This window comes from Myotis davidii, unplaced genomic scaffold, assembly GCF_000327345.1.
Source record: "Myotis davidii unplaced genomic scaffold, ASM32734v1 scaffold575, whole genome shotgun sequence".
Lineage (NCBI taxonomy): Eukaryota > Metazoa > Chordata > Mammalia > Chiroptera > Vespertilionidae > Myotis > Myotis davidii.
Genome location: NW_006290306.1, coordinates 2,571,151 through 2,586,249, shown reverse-complemented (window position 1 = coordinate 2,586,249; position 15,099 = coordinate 2,571,151). Strand labels below are relative to the sequence as shown.

Genomic DNA, 15,099 nt, shown 5'->3' with positions numbered 1-15,099 from the left:
AGAGGCGGGAGGCAGAGAGGGCCGAGCTGGGGGCCACAAAGTAGAGCAGGGGCTCAGGGGCTAGCAGGGCCTGTGCCCACTGTCCTAAAGTCTCAACCCCCAGACACCCCATCAGAGGCCTCTCCCATACCCTGCAGACTTGATCTGGCTCCAGATACCGTCATTAAGGTGCACGTAGATCTGGCCCTGCCCAGCCAGGGCTGAGAACACGTCCTGCTCCAGGCGGATGGTGCCTGCCCCCCGCCACAGGCCTGAGGAGTCCTCCCTGGTAGAGGGGACAGGACGCTGACATCAGTTCCCCAACTGAGCCCAACTGGGTGGCCAATACAGTCTCTCAGGAAGGGGAATCGGAGGGAACCCCATTACCTTGCAAGGCCTCTCCCAAGGATGCTCACATCCCAGGAGGCTCGCCCACCACTCAGCCCCTCACTCTCCCAGCTGGGGATTATCCCAGGGGAGCCCCAGGCATAGACCTGCTGCCCATCCTGCCCCAAGTCCAGAAGGAGTTCAACCAGACTTGGCTTCCCCCAATTATCCCATCCTCCTCCCATCCACCCCTCTAAACCCCACCTCCGGTCCCTCCCTCTCATTGGATGGAATGAAACACAGACAGACTCACCCCAGAGGAAGGCAGCTGGTGAGGGCAGAGACAGTCACAGAAAAAGAGGGAGAGAGAGATGGTAGAGATGCCAATTCAGCAGAAACAAAGAGGCCGGAGAGATGGAGAGAGAAGCAGAGATAAGAGTGGGAGTGAAAAGATGGCTATGAGGGAATGAGGCATGAGAAGGGATGAAGGCAGGGGAGCCAGAGAAGGGAACCGTTCCCAGGCCTAGGAGGACCACCCTGGGATTGTGGTTTGTGGTGAGCATAGCTCCCTTTGGGGTACTATACTCCAAAGGGAGCCTCCTCAGCCTGAGAGTGTGTGTGTGTGCGTGTGCATGCACACGTGCACACACGCATGCCTGCACCCAAACATATGTGCGCCCAAGTGTGTGTGTTACCGTCTGTTCTGAAAGACATCTCTGGGACACTCAGGGCTTGAGAGAAATGGACCAGAAGGGGAGTGGGCAGGTGGTGACAGAGGAGGAACTGGGATGGATAAAGAAGAGGGACAGAATGAGGTTAGAAGGGGAGGAACTGGAGAGGATTGGCTGGAGATGACAAGAGGAAGGGGGAAGGGAGGAGGAAGATGAGCTGGCTGAGATGGAGCCAGCAGAGCCTGGGGCAGGGGGGCTGTGACTCAGGGTACTTGGGGTTACAGGGCCATGGGGTCTGCCTCACAGTCGCCCATTCTGCTGATTACGCTGGAAGACATCCCGAAGGGGCTTCAGGGCTTCCGGGGAAAAGAGGTAGATGCCGCAGTTGATGATGTCACTAACAAACGTGCTGGGTTTCTCCACATAGTGCAGAACCTGAGGACAGAGCAGGCTGGGGTCAGCAGAGGGGCCATGGCCACCATCCCCTAAGACCCTCCAAATGGCCAGTCCTCCTGTTGCCACGGGAGTCTTCCTAAAATGCAGAGCATATCTTGTCACTGCCCTTCAACTCCACCTTCAAGTTAAGTCCAAACTGTCTGCCTTCTCCCTCCTGATCCTCCCTACCTCCCAGTGGTTCCAGGACACAACTCCATGCCACGGCATGCCGGTGTCTTTTGGAATGCTCTTAACCAACTCTTTGTCTGGAAGACTTTGATTTCAAAAACCGAGTTGACATCGTCACTCCCTCTCTAAGGACACTCTTGTCTGCCCCAGAGTCAGCTTCTCAGCTCTGGGCACTCCTGTTCTCCGGCCACCCCTCACCCACCCATAGTGGCACTTGTGTCCTCTGCAATGGTTGGTTTTTGATGTCTCCCCCAGAATGAGGGCTCCTGAGAGGCAGGGTTGTGTCTTTCTGGCTGTTTCTTTCACACCTCGTTAATGCCTAACACAAAACTCTGTGCATGTGTAAATATCCTATATAATAAAAGGCTAATATGCAAATCAACCAAACAGCAGAATGACTGGTCGCTATGACATACACTGACCACCAGGGGGCAGACACTTAACACAGGAGCTGCCCCCTGGTGGTCAGTGTGCTCAGCTAGAAGCTGGGCTCATGGCTGGAGATGACAGCTTAAGCTGTCAGTCGGATATCCCCCTGAGGGCTCCTGGACTGTGAGAGGGCACAGGCTGGGCTGAGGGACCCCCCGCCCCCTACTGTGCATGAATTTTCATGCACCGGGCTTCTACTGTCTTATAATCACTGTAAACAGCAAACAGTCCGCAACCCAGGTACATGCCCTTGACCGGAATCAACCCCGGGACCTTTCGGTCCGCAGGCCAATGCTCTATCCACTGAGCCAAACCGGTTTCGGCCACATATGTATTTTTAATACTAAAACTTGAACAGACAAAAGGGGTGTATGAAAGTCAGTGAGGCTCCAGAGCAGGGAGTTTCAGAGACAAGGACAGAGATCCCCAGCCCCACGCCCGCCTTGCTAATTATGCTCCCACCTCCATAATTCTGGAGGCACTATGCTGTTTCCTGCCTCCATGTCTTTGCATGTATCATTCCCTCTACCTGCAATGCCTTCCTGTCTCCTTCATGCTGACAAATTTAACTCAGTTTAGAGCTCACCTCCTCCAGGGAGCCCTCCCCACCCCCACCCAGATAGGCTGGGTAGGGGCCCTTTTTGTGTTGCCATAGCAACCTATGCATATATCTATTGGAGCACCACACCCATGGCATTTATCTATTACCTCTTCCTAATCTTTCTTAAAGAGATAGAAGGGAACAACTGAGGGTGTGCCACACCTGTTGGACAAGATTGGGGCCCACCCCATAGCATTCCAGCATTCTCTAGAGCAGTGGTTCTCAACCCTCCTAATGCCGCGACCCTTTAATACAGATCTTCATGTTGTGGTGACCCCCAACCATAAAATTATTTTCGTTGCTGCCTCATAACCGTAATTTTGCTACTGTTATGAATCGTCATGTAAATTCATGTAAATATCTGGTATGCAGGATGTATTTTCATTGTTACAAATTGAACATAATTAAAGCCTAGTGATTAATCACAAAAACAATATGTAATTATATATGTGTTTTCCGATGGTCTTAGGCGACCCCTGTGAAAGGGTCGTTCGACCCCCAAAGGGGTCGCGACCCAGAGGCTGAGAACCGCTGCTCTAGAGGCTGAAGAGTGGGAGAATGACGATACACAGAATAGGCACCCAGCCAGCCTCCTCTCTGCTCTTACCTCATGCGTCTGTGGATTCTCTACGATGCAGCCATAGTTGAGGGACTGTGTCCTGTTAGCCTGACAGACACAACAAGGGAGTGACCTGCCTGATCCAGGGCAGCAAGGTCTGTTTTCTCTCTCGTGCTTTCCCTCTCCTATAGCACCTGGCACGTAGCTCTGCCACTGACAAGTCTTCAGATGGGGTGACAACTGACAGCTGCCCTCCCCCCTCTACTTCTGAGCAGCTAAAGGGCTCAAGGTCTCTCTCCACCACCACCTCCATTACTGCTGGGGTTTCTAGCACCTACCCCTCCTGACCTCCATTCCCACTCCAACTCCCTGTTCTGGCCCTGCCTCCCAACACCCTGCATCCCAGGAACCTCTCTGGATCACCCTCTCGACACCCTCCTGCCCGCCTCACCGTGGTGCCCAGGAGCAAGAAAGGGTGAGGCTGGTGTCTGTGGGCAGCCAACATAGCGCTCAAGGGGAAGTCGGAGCAAACATCAGCGTTGAGCACGAAGAAGGCCTCAGGGCCCCCAGCCAGGATCTGATCCCGGAAGTGGTAGAGACCACCTCCTGTGCCCAGAGGCGCAAATTCCTGCAGGTACCTGTCCCCAGGGACCCCAGAGCCAGCTCAGTGAGATCAGAGGAGTCAGATACCATGAACCTGGGCACTGACCCCTCCTGTTCCCAGGATATGCCTGCCCAAGCCCCACAGAAAAACTCAATATATACAGGAATTCAGAAACCTCCTAGTGTGTGGGTGACTTCTGGCCCTGCTGGCTCAACCCACTCCTGAGAACTCAGATGCTTAGGGCATTGCTCCCCCACCCCTACACAGCACATGCGCACAAACACCTGACTGGAAGGTTAAACTCTTGTTGTGCAGCTTCTAGGAACCGGGTAAGTGGCTCGTCAGGTTGGTAGAAGCCAATGAGCAGAATCTCCTGCATCCCAGGAACCTGAGGTCAAGGGAAGAGGTTGAGAGAAGAACAGCATCTGATAGGAGGGAATTATGGGAGGGAGAAATCCCTGGTACTGGCCCAAAATCCAGAAATCACATGTTCAGTCTCAACTGTGGCCTTGGGCATTCATTTTACCATGCCGGTCCGATTTCTCCTCTGGACAATGACAAAGTTAGAGTCTATTTCCCTTAATTAAAAGACTCTCAAAGTTAGAGTCCTTTAATCCTTTATTATTCTACTAGAGGCCCGATGCACGAAATTCATGCAAGAGTAGGCCTTCCTTCCTCCGGCTGCCACCACCAGCTTCCCTCTGGCACCCGGGACCCGGGCTTCCCTCACAGCCCCAGCTTCATCCAGAAGGCTGTCTGGAAGGACGTCCAGTCTAATTAGCATATTATGCTTTTATTATCATAGATTATTTCCCCCCCCCAATCTGAAGTGGGGTTCACCCTAGGAGTTTGCCTATCAAACTGCATTATAGGATAATCCATTCATTTCCCCCATATTTATTATCTGTCAATCTGAGCTTAAGATCAGCATGAGGTTAAGGATACCATTTATCAAGTGTCTACATTGTACTAATTACTTTACAAACATCATCTCTAAGCTTTGCAACCCCACAAAGTAGGTCTAATCAGCCCCGCTTTACAAATAAGGAAACCATGGCTGAGAAAGGGTGAGAAATTTGCTTAATTCCTTTTAGCAGGCAGAGACTGGACTCAAATCAACCTTGCCAGTCCCAATACCAAAAGCAATAAAGGAATTAGCTCCATAGTGAGCAAGGGTAGTATGATTCTGTGCTTTGTTATCATTAAGGTTTCTCATGCGACGGCTTTAAGTTGTCTCTAGGATTCCTGCCTAATCTCACAATCCATAGTAGTGAAATATGAGCAAGAAGAAGCCAGACAAGAAGCTGGATTAGGAGGAGACGCATGACAACCGCATTGCACAACTGGTGGTGTGGTGATGGTGGAGGGAGGTGATTCATAGTGTCATTGGTAAATGGTGGTCCCTGGAGTTATGCCTGGTGGGAAGAGGTCATGGTTGGTAAAGGGGGAAATACAGCATGAAGGAGATGAATGGAGGTGGGAGAGGGGAGCCTACAGGATTACCTGGGCACAGGCCTCAATGTGGTGCTGGATCATAGGGACCCCTGCCACTGGAAACAGGGGTTTGGGCACCTCAAAAGACAAAGGCCTGAAGCGAGTCCCTGAGAGAGGAGAAAGAAGCATATTTTTGTTTTCTGCTCCCCAGCCACTCCAGCTCAACCACCTCCCGACATTCCCCTGGCTCCTCACCCTTTTGAGGGCCTCCAATCAGGATCACAGCTTTAAGCATGACGGCAATTGCAACCTAGACCTCAAATAGCAAAGGAAAGTTAGGCTCAGATCTCACACCCCAATCCTGGAACCCCACTCATATCCCAACCAAACCCTAAACCCAAAATAGCAACACTGAGCCCTCCCGGGATATAAATTCAATCTAGTCCCTCCCTGGGCACCCCACCTCACACATCTCAAATCCCAACCCAAATCCAGCCAGCCTCAAACCTCACAGTGATTCCTCCCAAATTCGGAAATCCACACCTCGCAATCTCATCCCTAACAGACTTCCTTCTGGCTGAAAGCTCAGCAATAGACCTCCCTCTCACACCCCAAACCTTCAAAAACCAAACCCCCAAACCACGGATTCCCAAATTGGTCCACCCTCACTCTAGATGTTAAGCCCTGCATCCCAACAGTGAATCCTGATATTGAACCCCAAATCCCGAGTGAGCCCCACATACTTCACTACAGTCCCAAGAGTCCACTTTAAATATTAAACTAACACTGATCTACATTTGACAACTCCAACCCCTGGCAAAACCCCTTTCTATGCTGAACCTAAATCCTAAAATTAACCTCTAGGGTGATGATCCCTGAATCAAAAAGACAGGTTCCCTTAGCATCCCAATCACAACATGCCAATCGCCTGTGTCCCAAGACTGACAAGTGCCGAATCTTTGGGTTCGGAGGACTGATTGCTGACCCTCTGAACCCCACAACTGACTAATAAACCCTAACCTCGCATATCCAGGGCTTGTGGGACCAGGACTGCATCCGCCGTGCGGAGAGCCAGCCCGGACCTCCGCGCCGCCCTTCGTCTAGGGGCCGTGCCCGGCCCTCTCCCCCTTTCGCCACCCCTCCATCGGATCTCTTTACCCCCAGTCCCCTTTACGCCAGCTCTGCCGCCCGCTACCGCTGGCTGCTTCCGCGCACGTGTCTTCTCGCCACTCGCGAGAACTTCGCAGGGCCTGCCGGGAATTGTAGTTCTGAAGTTCCTCCCTCGTTCCCACAGAGAAAGGGGTGGAATTTGTGGGAGAACAAGGAGGCGTGGCCAAGGGATTGAAGGGGAGGTCGAAATGAGAAGCAGAGGCGGGAGCCAGGGTTAGGATCGCGAGCCGTCTGGGAATGGGCCCGGGGGTAGTAGTTCAAGTAGAGAAAGTAGGTCACAGGGGAAGCGAGCCTGCAGAGGAGAGTGGGGTGTGGTCACCCTTGAAACGGACGTGGGCAGCGCGCAAATCCCCCCCACGAAAGGGTGAGGCTTGAAGGTTACAAAAGAAAAGAAGGAGTCGTAGACGCCTCTGCCCTCCTGCTGGGCAGTGAAACAGCTTTCCACCGTGAGAGAAGCCGATCTCGCTCAGATTTACTGTCTGTGAATACAGACGCTGGACTAGGCACTCTCCAAACTTCTCTCTGCCCCCAACAGTGTGACTTCGGTGTGTGGGTACCGGGGAGTGGAAATGGCGATTCATAAGAGGAGAACAGACGCGGAGGGTCCGAGAGAGCAGCTTTATTAAGCAAGAAGAAGGGGGTTGTTAGTCCCACCCACCCCAAGGCGTGGAGACAGAGCGAAAGTTCCGAGGGTCCTTTTCAGGCCACGTCCACGCGAGCGAAGCTCTGGTCCATGCCCAGACTGTTCTCCACGTACACCTCGTACTTGCCGCTGTCCTGCGGGGTGGCCCGGCGGATGGTCAGCGTTGTGTTGGTGCTGCCGATCTCGAAGTAAACCCTGCGGGGGGAGGGGGCGGGGCCGCGTGTCAGTTTACGGGCTTCCCGGGCCCGGCTTCTTAGCCAGCGCTGTTCTTTGCCTCCCGGTTCCCCTCCCTCGTCCCACTCCCGCGGGTTTTCTGGGCCCCACCCGGCCCAGGCTCCAGCGCCAGGCCCTGCCTTTGCAGCCGCTCCCCGCCCTCGCCTGTCATCCTCCTCGATGTCCTTGCCGTCCTTGGTCCAGCCCACGTTGGGCGCAGGCTCGCCCATGATCGCCGCAGTCAGCGTCACGGTGGTGCCTTTGCGCGCCTTGGTGTTGTCCGGTCCCTTTTGAATTTTCGCCGGGACTAGAGAAAGGGAAAGGGAGTGCGACCCGGTGAGGGACCTAAAGGTGAGGCGGGACATCACCCTCCCAACTATTACCCGGCCCTAAATACGAGATGGATTTGAACTCTCAGCGTGACCTTGGGCACGTCTTTAGCCTCTTGGGGGCTTCAGCAACTCAGCTGTTGAACGAGATGAATCCCTGCCCCTCCTACTTCGTAGGGTTGAATGGAGGATAAGAAGAGATACTATGGGTGAAAGCCCAGGAATGCTCACACCTCTCGGGGTGCCTTGGAGACAGCTCTGGATAGTGGAGATTGCCCTGGGTTGGGAGCCAGAAGATCAGGGCTCTCTCTAACCCTAGCTTCCCCCCTGGATCGCGGTGCCCTTGGAGCTCTGAAGTCGAGTGGTTGAAACCCATGCCGGACTTGTTAGCCTGGGTGGGATGGGATCCCAAGGTAGAAGAGACTACACACGCCCTGCGGCTCTGCGCCCTACTCTGTGCCTCAGGCTGTGCCAGGGGCTGGGCTGGCCACATCCCCATCCGGACTCAGCTAGGCCCGAGGATAAACGCGTGGCTGACCCCGGCTGCAGACGGCGATGCTGCTCTGCTCCGCGGCATTGCACGCGGGGCGTGCGCACCTTCCACGAGGATGCGCGCCGAGTCGGAGCACTGGCCGAAGGGGTTGGTTACGTTGATGCTGTACTGGCCGAGGTCCGCCAGCTCGCCATCGCGCACCACCAACGCGACTACGTCAGGGTCCTCGAAGATGTAGCGATACTTGGGCCCGTCGCGCAGCTCCTTGCCGTCCTTGCTCCAGCGGATGAATGGGTCCGGGAAAGCCGAAATGCGGCAAGTCAGCTTGGCCGCGCTGCCCTCGATCAGCACCACGTCCTTCAGCGGTTCCAGCACGCGCGGCGGCCCGGTCTCCCGCAGCTCCTTCCGGGACCTGCTCGCGGGCAGGGGCAGGGCCCAGAGCTCCCAGACACCGTTCGCACCCTCCCGCAGCCCTGTCCGCCCGCACACAGTCCCCTGCCCGCCCCCTCGGCCGACTAGACCCGTAAGCACGGGAGGTGCGGGGGAGGGGCCGCTCCTGAATCATTACCCCGATGAAATGACCTGCTCTTGTCGGCCTCCTGCCACACCTCAGCAGCTGCTCCCCCCAAACCCAGTGGCCTTGGCAGTCCCTGGCCCTGTGCTCAGGACCGCCCTTCCCCAATGCGGAATGCGGACTCTGCGGTTTCAGCTCCCTTCCCTCAGAGGCGCTAGGGCTACCCCCTTACCTGTGGCCCCGGTAAGAGGCCTGGATACGAATGGCCGCTTTCTGGACCTGGGGGTCGTTGATGTCCAGGCTACATCCCGGAGGCGGGGCCGTGGCCGCCGGCTTTTTGGCGGGAGCCGCTTTGGACATCTGGGCAGCGGAAAACAAACACGGGGGTCTAGGCTGACACAGAGACTGCGACCTTCAGCCTTTGCCCTTCGGATTCAAAACGTCCCCGGGATGGAAGTGGCTAGAGCTGGTCTGAGGATCGGACTCACCGTGGGGGTGGGGGCGTCGACTTCGGGACCTGAGTGAACTAGGTGGGCAGCAGGCGGTGCGAAACCCTTCCGATGGCACAGTAGGGGCGCGGGCAGGTGCTCAGCCCTGGGCCCTGGTTTTATACATCGCTCCCCTCCTTGCCTTGTTTGGCGTGGTTACCCCAAGCCCCCCGGGACCCCAGCTCCCGCCCCTTGACCCAAGCAGGCTCCTTATTTAGCCCGAGGATGCCTGCGATGCTGGCTCAGTCGCTAGAATAGGCCTAGGGGGGTGGGGTGGGGGGAAACTCGAGCGGCTCTGGGGTGCACCGGGCGTCAGCGCCTGGACAGCTGGACAGCTGGACAAGGCCTCATCTCCTTCCAAGGCCAGGGGTACCATCCCACTCCGGGGAGAACCAGGCGGGCTCCACGCCGACAGGAGATTCAACTCCTGTGGGGGGCAACTTAACACTCAGTCGGTCCCTGGACAATGGGACAATGTGCCCTTCCTGAGATACTGTAAGTTAAGGGGTGCAGGTGTTGGCTGGGGGCGGGAGGGGGAGAGGGGTGGCGGAGGAGGGTTTCTTGAATGAAGCCAGAGAAGTGGCGGACTTAACTGTCCATCCAGCCAATTATGAGAGGGCCACGTGGCTGTCCGGACCAATCCGAAAGCGCCTCACCCCCACCCCCACCCCAGAGTCTAGGGTTGTCATTTCCGCACTGTGCCCCCTGGCGGTAAACGGAGATAAACCTAGAGAGGACCGTAAAGATGTTTAAGAACAGCATCCCTTCCTGCCACCCCCATCTCCAGGCACTCTCCTCCATGTGATATGGTATGGGCTGCACTGTCCCTGGAGATTGGCACTAATACTGACTCAGCAACTTTGGGGGGGGCCCAGGCCCATTATGGGGCAAAGCTGATGTTTAGGGGCACCAGAGGTGATGGGACATGCCTGGTGTCCAGCCTGCCAGGCAGAGCATTGCTTCCATTTACGGCAACTGCCCACCCGGGTATGGAGCACTGTCACCTTTTGATCAGAGCAATTTTGACACCGCTCTGCTGATATAAATTACCTTTGCTCCTCCGGGTTTGGAACAAGCAGTTCATATGCCATTTCCAATGGAGATGGGAAGGGAGTTCAAGATCAGAAGGGGGACGGGAGAGGAATTTTACCATTTATCAAGATATGAGTTCAGGCACCTCATTTTTATATGAAAACACTTGCAGTGAGTAGGGGATTACAGATTCTCACAGGCAAACTGTATATCTTCATCGCTAAAATGACAGGTGAGCTAAAAGATGTCTCTCTGGTCCCTTCCAGCTGCTTTAACTGCTGTTTTATGATGACAGGTATTGCCTTTTCCCTCAGGTTCTGAGAAGCCAGAGAGGCTGGGCTGGGATGACATTGTTTGGGCTCCAGCCAAGGGGCCCTCAACCTAGATCAGCAACACACCAGCACCAGCTCTCTGCTCATGGTGGCAACTTTATTCTTGTCACTTTGTCAAGAACAGGGTTTTCAAGGGGTGAAGCGGGGAGGACAGTCCCTTTGGACCCCAGGAGAACTGGCTCCCTTCTCTCCCCACCTCAGTGCTAGAACCCACTAACCATTCTGTGGCACTGCAGCCAGAGTCGAGGTGCCTTCACCCCCAGCAGACTTCACAGCAGCTTGCCATGGGGATCAGAAGGTCCAGTCTGGGTGTCCCTGGGGTCTAGGAAAATGCTCGTCTGTAGCATCATCACAGCAGACACACTGCCCAGAGAACTCACAGCTGATTTGTGGTCTGACACTGAGAGCATGGGGGGTGGGCCTGTCCTGGGCTCCTGTGCAGCTCTTCACACCACCTGCTCGCATCATGATAAAATTCCCTCTGCTTGGGGCACCAGGACCAGAGCTGGGAAGCACTGCAGAAAGAAGGCTGAGCCAGGATTGGGGTGTGGGCCGGTCCATTTCAGAGCCTGGCATCTTCCAAGGTGTGATGATGGAACATGTGAGAAAAGGTGGGGACCACCAGAGTGTGGTTAGAGGGTTGTGGTGAGGATTCAGGGTCTCGCCAGGATTCCAGAAATGTCAGAGGGAAAAGCAGACTGAAGTCTCCCTTCCCTCTAGGAATAAGGGAGAGATAAGGGGCCAGGAGGGCCAGGGAGGGAGGAGGACATCTGAAGGTGCTGGCTGGTATACCTGGGCTCTCACTGGCCCAGAGAAGCTGGAATACTCCTGTCACAGCACCTTGCTCCCCAGCCATCTCTCCCCATAGATCACACATAGGTCCTGCTGCTTGCTATTTTTATTTCCCTTGTGACAGACAGACAGACAGCTGCACAGACAGCTGGATGGCTTGGGTGGAGGGGGATGGTCAGGACAACATGAGCAATTAGGATTGGGTGGAAGGAAAACTTCATAAAAGTCAATAAATAAATAAATATGAATGGGAAGAAGGGCAAAGGCCATGGAGGGCCAGTGGGGACATCCTTGGGCCAACACAGAGCCCAGAGCTGCACTCACTGGAGTGCAACAGGAGAGCACTGGGTTGAGTGACCACTGCCTCCTGCCTCCAGCCCTCCACAATTCTTCAATGGGATGCTGGCAGCTGGCCCATCCCATCCCCACCTGAGTCCTCTCTCCTCTCCCTCCCCTATCTTGCTGCCCTCTCTCACACGCTGCCTCTGGCACCCTGTCACTATCCCATGTCCTGTCCCTGCTTCACTGGCACTCCCAGCCCATGGCCTTGACCCCCTGGGCTCCTTCCTTTTCCACTCACACCCTCCTGGGTTCCTTTCCCCTGGATGCACTGTCCCCCATTCCCAGAACCTTCCTACAGTCTCCCACCCCTTCCTCGCACTTCCCCATTCTGTTCTTGCCCTTCTTCCTGCTTCCAACTCCACCCAGCCCGGCCAGTGAGGCTCCGGCTCTCTGGCTCTGGCCTGGTGGCACTGGCCGAAGCCCCCGAAACCGGGGCCTCTGTCCCCACAGGTCCATGAGGTAACAGCCCGGCTGGATTTTTCTGCTGGTGGTGTCCGAAGCCCTGAGTCCACCCAGTTCAGCGTGGGCCCTGGAATGTCCCGCAGCATCCGCGGGAGCCCCGAGTGGAATCCCGGGGCCAGGCTGTGGTCCGAGCCACTAGGAGCTGCCTGGGTAGGAGCGGAGCAGCACCTTGTGACGGGTGGCGGCCTCGGCCCTGCGCCGCCGCTGCTCACCCAGGAACTCCTTGAGCCGGTTGGTGGTGAAGGTGAGCGTCTGGCGGCGCAGCTTCATCAGGTAAGCGTCCTGCAGCCACGGGTGGGCCAGGCAGTCCTGCAGAGAGGGCCGGCTCCTGCCAGGCCCAGCCAGGAATGGTGAGCCTGGAGGGACAGCCTAGAGCAGGGCTGGGCTCTGTCCTCCCAGATAGCTGAGTCCCATGCCTGGATTTACCCCTAGTGAGTGACTCTGGGCAACTCTCAGTTTCCCAGTCTCTGGAATGGGGACAGTGATTCTGCTTGTGTCATAGGTCTTAAATGGTGGGTAGGACAACCACTTAGTAGTAGTAGCAACAGTGTATTACCGAGGGCAGGGGAGGCGTTAGACCAGGGCATGGGCTAGACCAGGGCAGTCCGAGGCCAAGGAGGTAATACTGGGGGGTTGGCAGGTGTAGGGCCCACTCACCAGGGGTGTACTGAGAGGACCTTTCGCAAGAAGAGGGTGGCGCTTTGGGAGGTGTTGGGGTACAACTGGAAGGCATCAAAGCGGCCCCCCACAATACGAGCCTCTGTTTCCTGGGGGTCTGGCTCATAGAACGGAGAGTGTCCACTGAGCCTGTGGTGGAGACAGTTCAGTTGAGACATGTGAACAGAGGGTGAACTCACAGGTCCAGGGAGACATTAGTATGGGGGTCCTCAGGGGCACAGCACTCAGGGACAGGGCTACTGGCACCTGGGTACACACGTGCTGGGGAGGGGGAAGACCGTGGGCAGAAGGTGGGTCCGGGGCACTCACATGATGTAAGTGAGCACCCCCGCACCCCAGATGTCTGTGGCGGAGCCGATGGGGTCTCCCTTCACCATCTCAGGAGCTGACAGGAGACAGAGGCCAAGTTGAACCAGTTTCCTGGTGGCAGGGAAGCAGGAAAAGGCTGGGGAGGCCCCTGAGGCCACCACCCTGAGGTGGGTCTGACCAGAGCAGCAGGCAGGGTGGAAGTGGGGGTGGCCTCCAGGGGAGCTGTGGGCACCTGAGGAATCAGCCCAGGCTCTGAATGGTGTGGTCACCAGAACCCCGGAGTTGCTGGGAACCAGGGTCACTGGCTCCCTCGGGTCAGCTCCAAGGTGGAGTGCCCATTCACAATGAATGTGGCCAGCACAAAGATGAAGAGCCTTTGAATCGGCCTGGCTGGCTACAATCCCAGGCCTGCCCCTTCTAGCTATAGGACCCTGGGCAATGTATTAAACCCGTCTGGCGATCCAATTTCCTCATTTGTAAAGTGTGGCTTCCAGAATAAATCTAAAGGATACAGATAATGAACATAAAGTATTTAGCAGGTAGCTAAGTGGAGCTGGTTTCCCTTACTTATATAAATTAATATTGGTTCTCCTATCTTTTCAGCTTTATCAAATCCTGGCTCCACCTTTGGAAACTGTCTTAAATGGGACAAATAGCCTCACTCTGCCTCTGTTTCCTCATCTGTAAAATGGAAGTAATGTTATGCCAATCTCCAGCGCTATTGTGAAGATACACTGGGGGCAAAAAACAAAAAAACATAGAAAGGACTTTGTTCATTTCTTGCATCCAGTAAGCACCCAATAAATGGCATATATGTGGGTGAAGTGGGGGAAACTATGGCTGCTGTCCCATTGGCAGTACCCCAACCCCCCACCCTGGCTGGCGTGGTGCCCTCACCCATGAACTCCAGTGTGCCCGTGCGGTGGCCAAGGGGCCGCAGGGCCTGGGGGTTGTAGGGCTGGGCACTGCCGAAGTCCACGATCTTGAGGGCGTTGTCAGAGGCCAGCAGCAGGTTGTCTGGCTTGATGTCCAGGTGCAGCACGTGCCGGCCGTGGAGGTAGTCCAGGCCTTGGAGCAGCTGCACCACATAGGTGGCCACATCATCCTCTGAATATCGGAACCTGGCGGTCCAGGGAAGACAGGTGATCTCTCAGCCCAGCTTCCTCTGCTCTCATTCCCTCTCCCCCGGAATGCCCAGCTACCTGTCACTGAGCCCACAGAGGAGCTCCCGGTTGCCACAGCTCTCAGCGATGAGCACAAGGTAACGTGGGGTGATGTAGGCCTCATGCAGGGACATGAGCCGCTCGTGGTGCAGCGTTCGCAACACTTCATACTCCTGCAGGACTCGCCGCTTGCCCTCAGCTGCATAGGGCACGATCTTGGCCACAAACGTCCGCCCGGTGGCATTCTCCCGGCATGCACGCACTACACCAAAGCGCCCCCTATGTGTTAAGGGGACACCACAGGCTTAGAGGAAAGCGGGGGACACCACCATTGTGAAGGCTAAGGGGACTGGGGTTTGGCGAGCAGGGACCCAAGTGTGGGCTCCGGGGTTTAATCTTAGAAATCTGGGTTCAAGTCCCAGTTCTGCCCTTCAGTGACTCTGTACCTTAGGCAAATCCCATAACCTCTCTAACCTCAGTATTCCCATCTGTGAAATGGGTGATGATAACAATGCAGTGGCTTCCTCTCCAAGTGATGAAGATGAAATGGGGTCATATGGCTACAGAGCTTAGCACAGTGTGTGGCCCAGAGAAAATTGGAGCTCAACAGTGCTGATGACCCAGACCTCAGCACCTTCTCCAAGCTGGGTGGGCAGTCCGGTTTTTCCTCTGAATTCCTGTGTCCCCTTCGGTCCGCCCACTCCCCCCTCCCCTCTCCGTCCCTCCCCTCTGCTTGCCTGGCCTTCTCCTCCAGGAAGGTGTAGGGTTTCTGAGGGGGGCCCTGCCGAAGAGAGGTGCCCTCCGGCCCAGGAGAGCTGCGGGGACTGACGCCAGGGGAGCTGGTCATCTCCTTGGCTGAACTGAGGGTCTGAACAGTTACTTTGGTGGACTCAGGAGGGGGCTCGGGGGCG

At 55.8% G+C, this 15,099-nt stretch overlaps 3 protein-coding genes across 4 annotated transcripts in view; all 3 read right to left on the bottom strand.

The window, feature by feature from the left end:
- GMPPA (GDP-mannose pyrophosphorylase A) overlaps positions 1-6,449 on the bottom strand; it is a 7,742-nt gene extending 1,293 nt beyond the window's left edge. Inside the window, exons 1-9 of the mRNA XM_006763442.2 lie at positions 6,249-6,449; positions 5,484-5,538; positions 5,298-5,395; positions 4,079-4,182; positions 3,642-3,828; positions 3,239-3,298; positions 1,282-1,412; positions 131-265; positions 7-26 (exon numbers count right to left, since the gene is read on the bottom strand). Of these exons, the coding sequence (XP_006763505.1) occupies positions 7-26; positions 131-265; positions 1,282-1,412; positions 3,239-3,298; positions 3,642-3,828; positions 4,079-4,182; positions 5,298-5,395; positions 5,484-5,538; positions 6,249-6,284 (826 nt within the window). The 5' untranslated portion in view covers positions 6,285-6,449. The remainder of the gene's footprint in view (positions 1-6; positions 27-130; positions 266-1,281; positions 1,413-3,238; positions 3,299-3,641; positions 3,829-4,078; positions 4,183-5,297; positions 5,396-5,483; positions 5,539-6,248) is intronic.
- A 553-nt stretch (positions 6,450-7,002) lies between these two features.
- On the bottom strand, positions 7,003-11,232 carry LOC102768242 (CAVP-target protein). 2 transcript variants are annotated; one of them, XM_006763376.2, is made up of 5 exons: positions 10,661-11,232; positions 8,823-8,950; positions 8,181-8,488; positions 7,420-7,561; positions 7,003-7,236 (listed from the first exon to the last, which is right to left on the bottom strand). In XM_006763376.2, the coding sequence occupies exons 1-5, from the start codon at positions 10,661-10,663 to the stop codon at positions 7,098-7,100; spliced, it is 720 nt and encodes a 239-aa protein (XP_006763439.1). In that variant the 5' UTR covers positions 10,664-11,232; the 3' UTR covers positions 7,003-7,097. The 2 variants fall into 2 exon arrangements, with proteins under 2 accessions (XP_006763439.1, XP_015419145.1); XM_015563659.1 differs by lacking the exon at positions 10,661-11,232 and adding an exon at positions 9,079-9,234.
- Positions 11,233-11,322: 90 nt separating this feature from the next.
- Positions 11,323-15,099, bottom strand: part of LOC102760924 (striated muscle preferentially expressed protein kinase) — a 42,017-nt gene continuing 38,240 nt past the window's right edge. The window contains exons 35-40 of the mRNA XM_006763441.2: positions 14,926-15,099; positions 14,228-14,467; positions 13,923-14,146; positions 13,026-13,101; positions 12,696-12,845; positions 11,323-12,366 (exon numbers count right to left, since the gene is read on the bottom strand). Coding sequence (XP_006763504.1) covers positions 12,174-12,366; positions 12,696-12,845; positions 13,026-13,101; positions 13,923-14,146; positions 14,228-14,467; positions 14,926-15,099 — 1,057 coding nt within the window. The 3' untranslated portion in view covers positions 11,323-12,173. The remainder of the gene's footprint in view (positions 12,367-12,695; positions 12,846-13,025; positions 13,102-13,922; positions 14,147-14,227; positions 14,468-14,925) is intronic.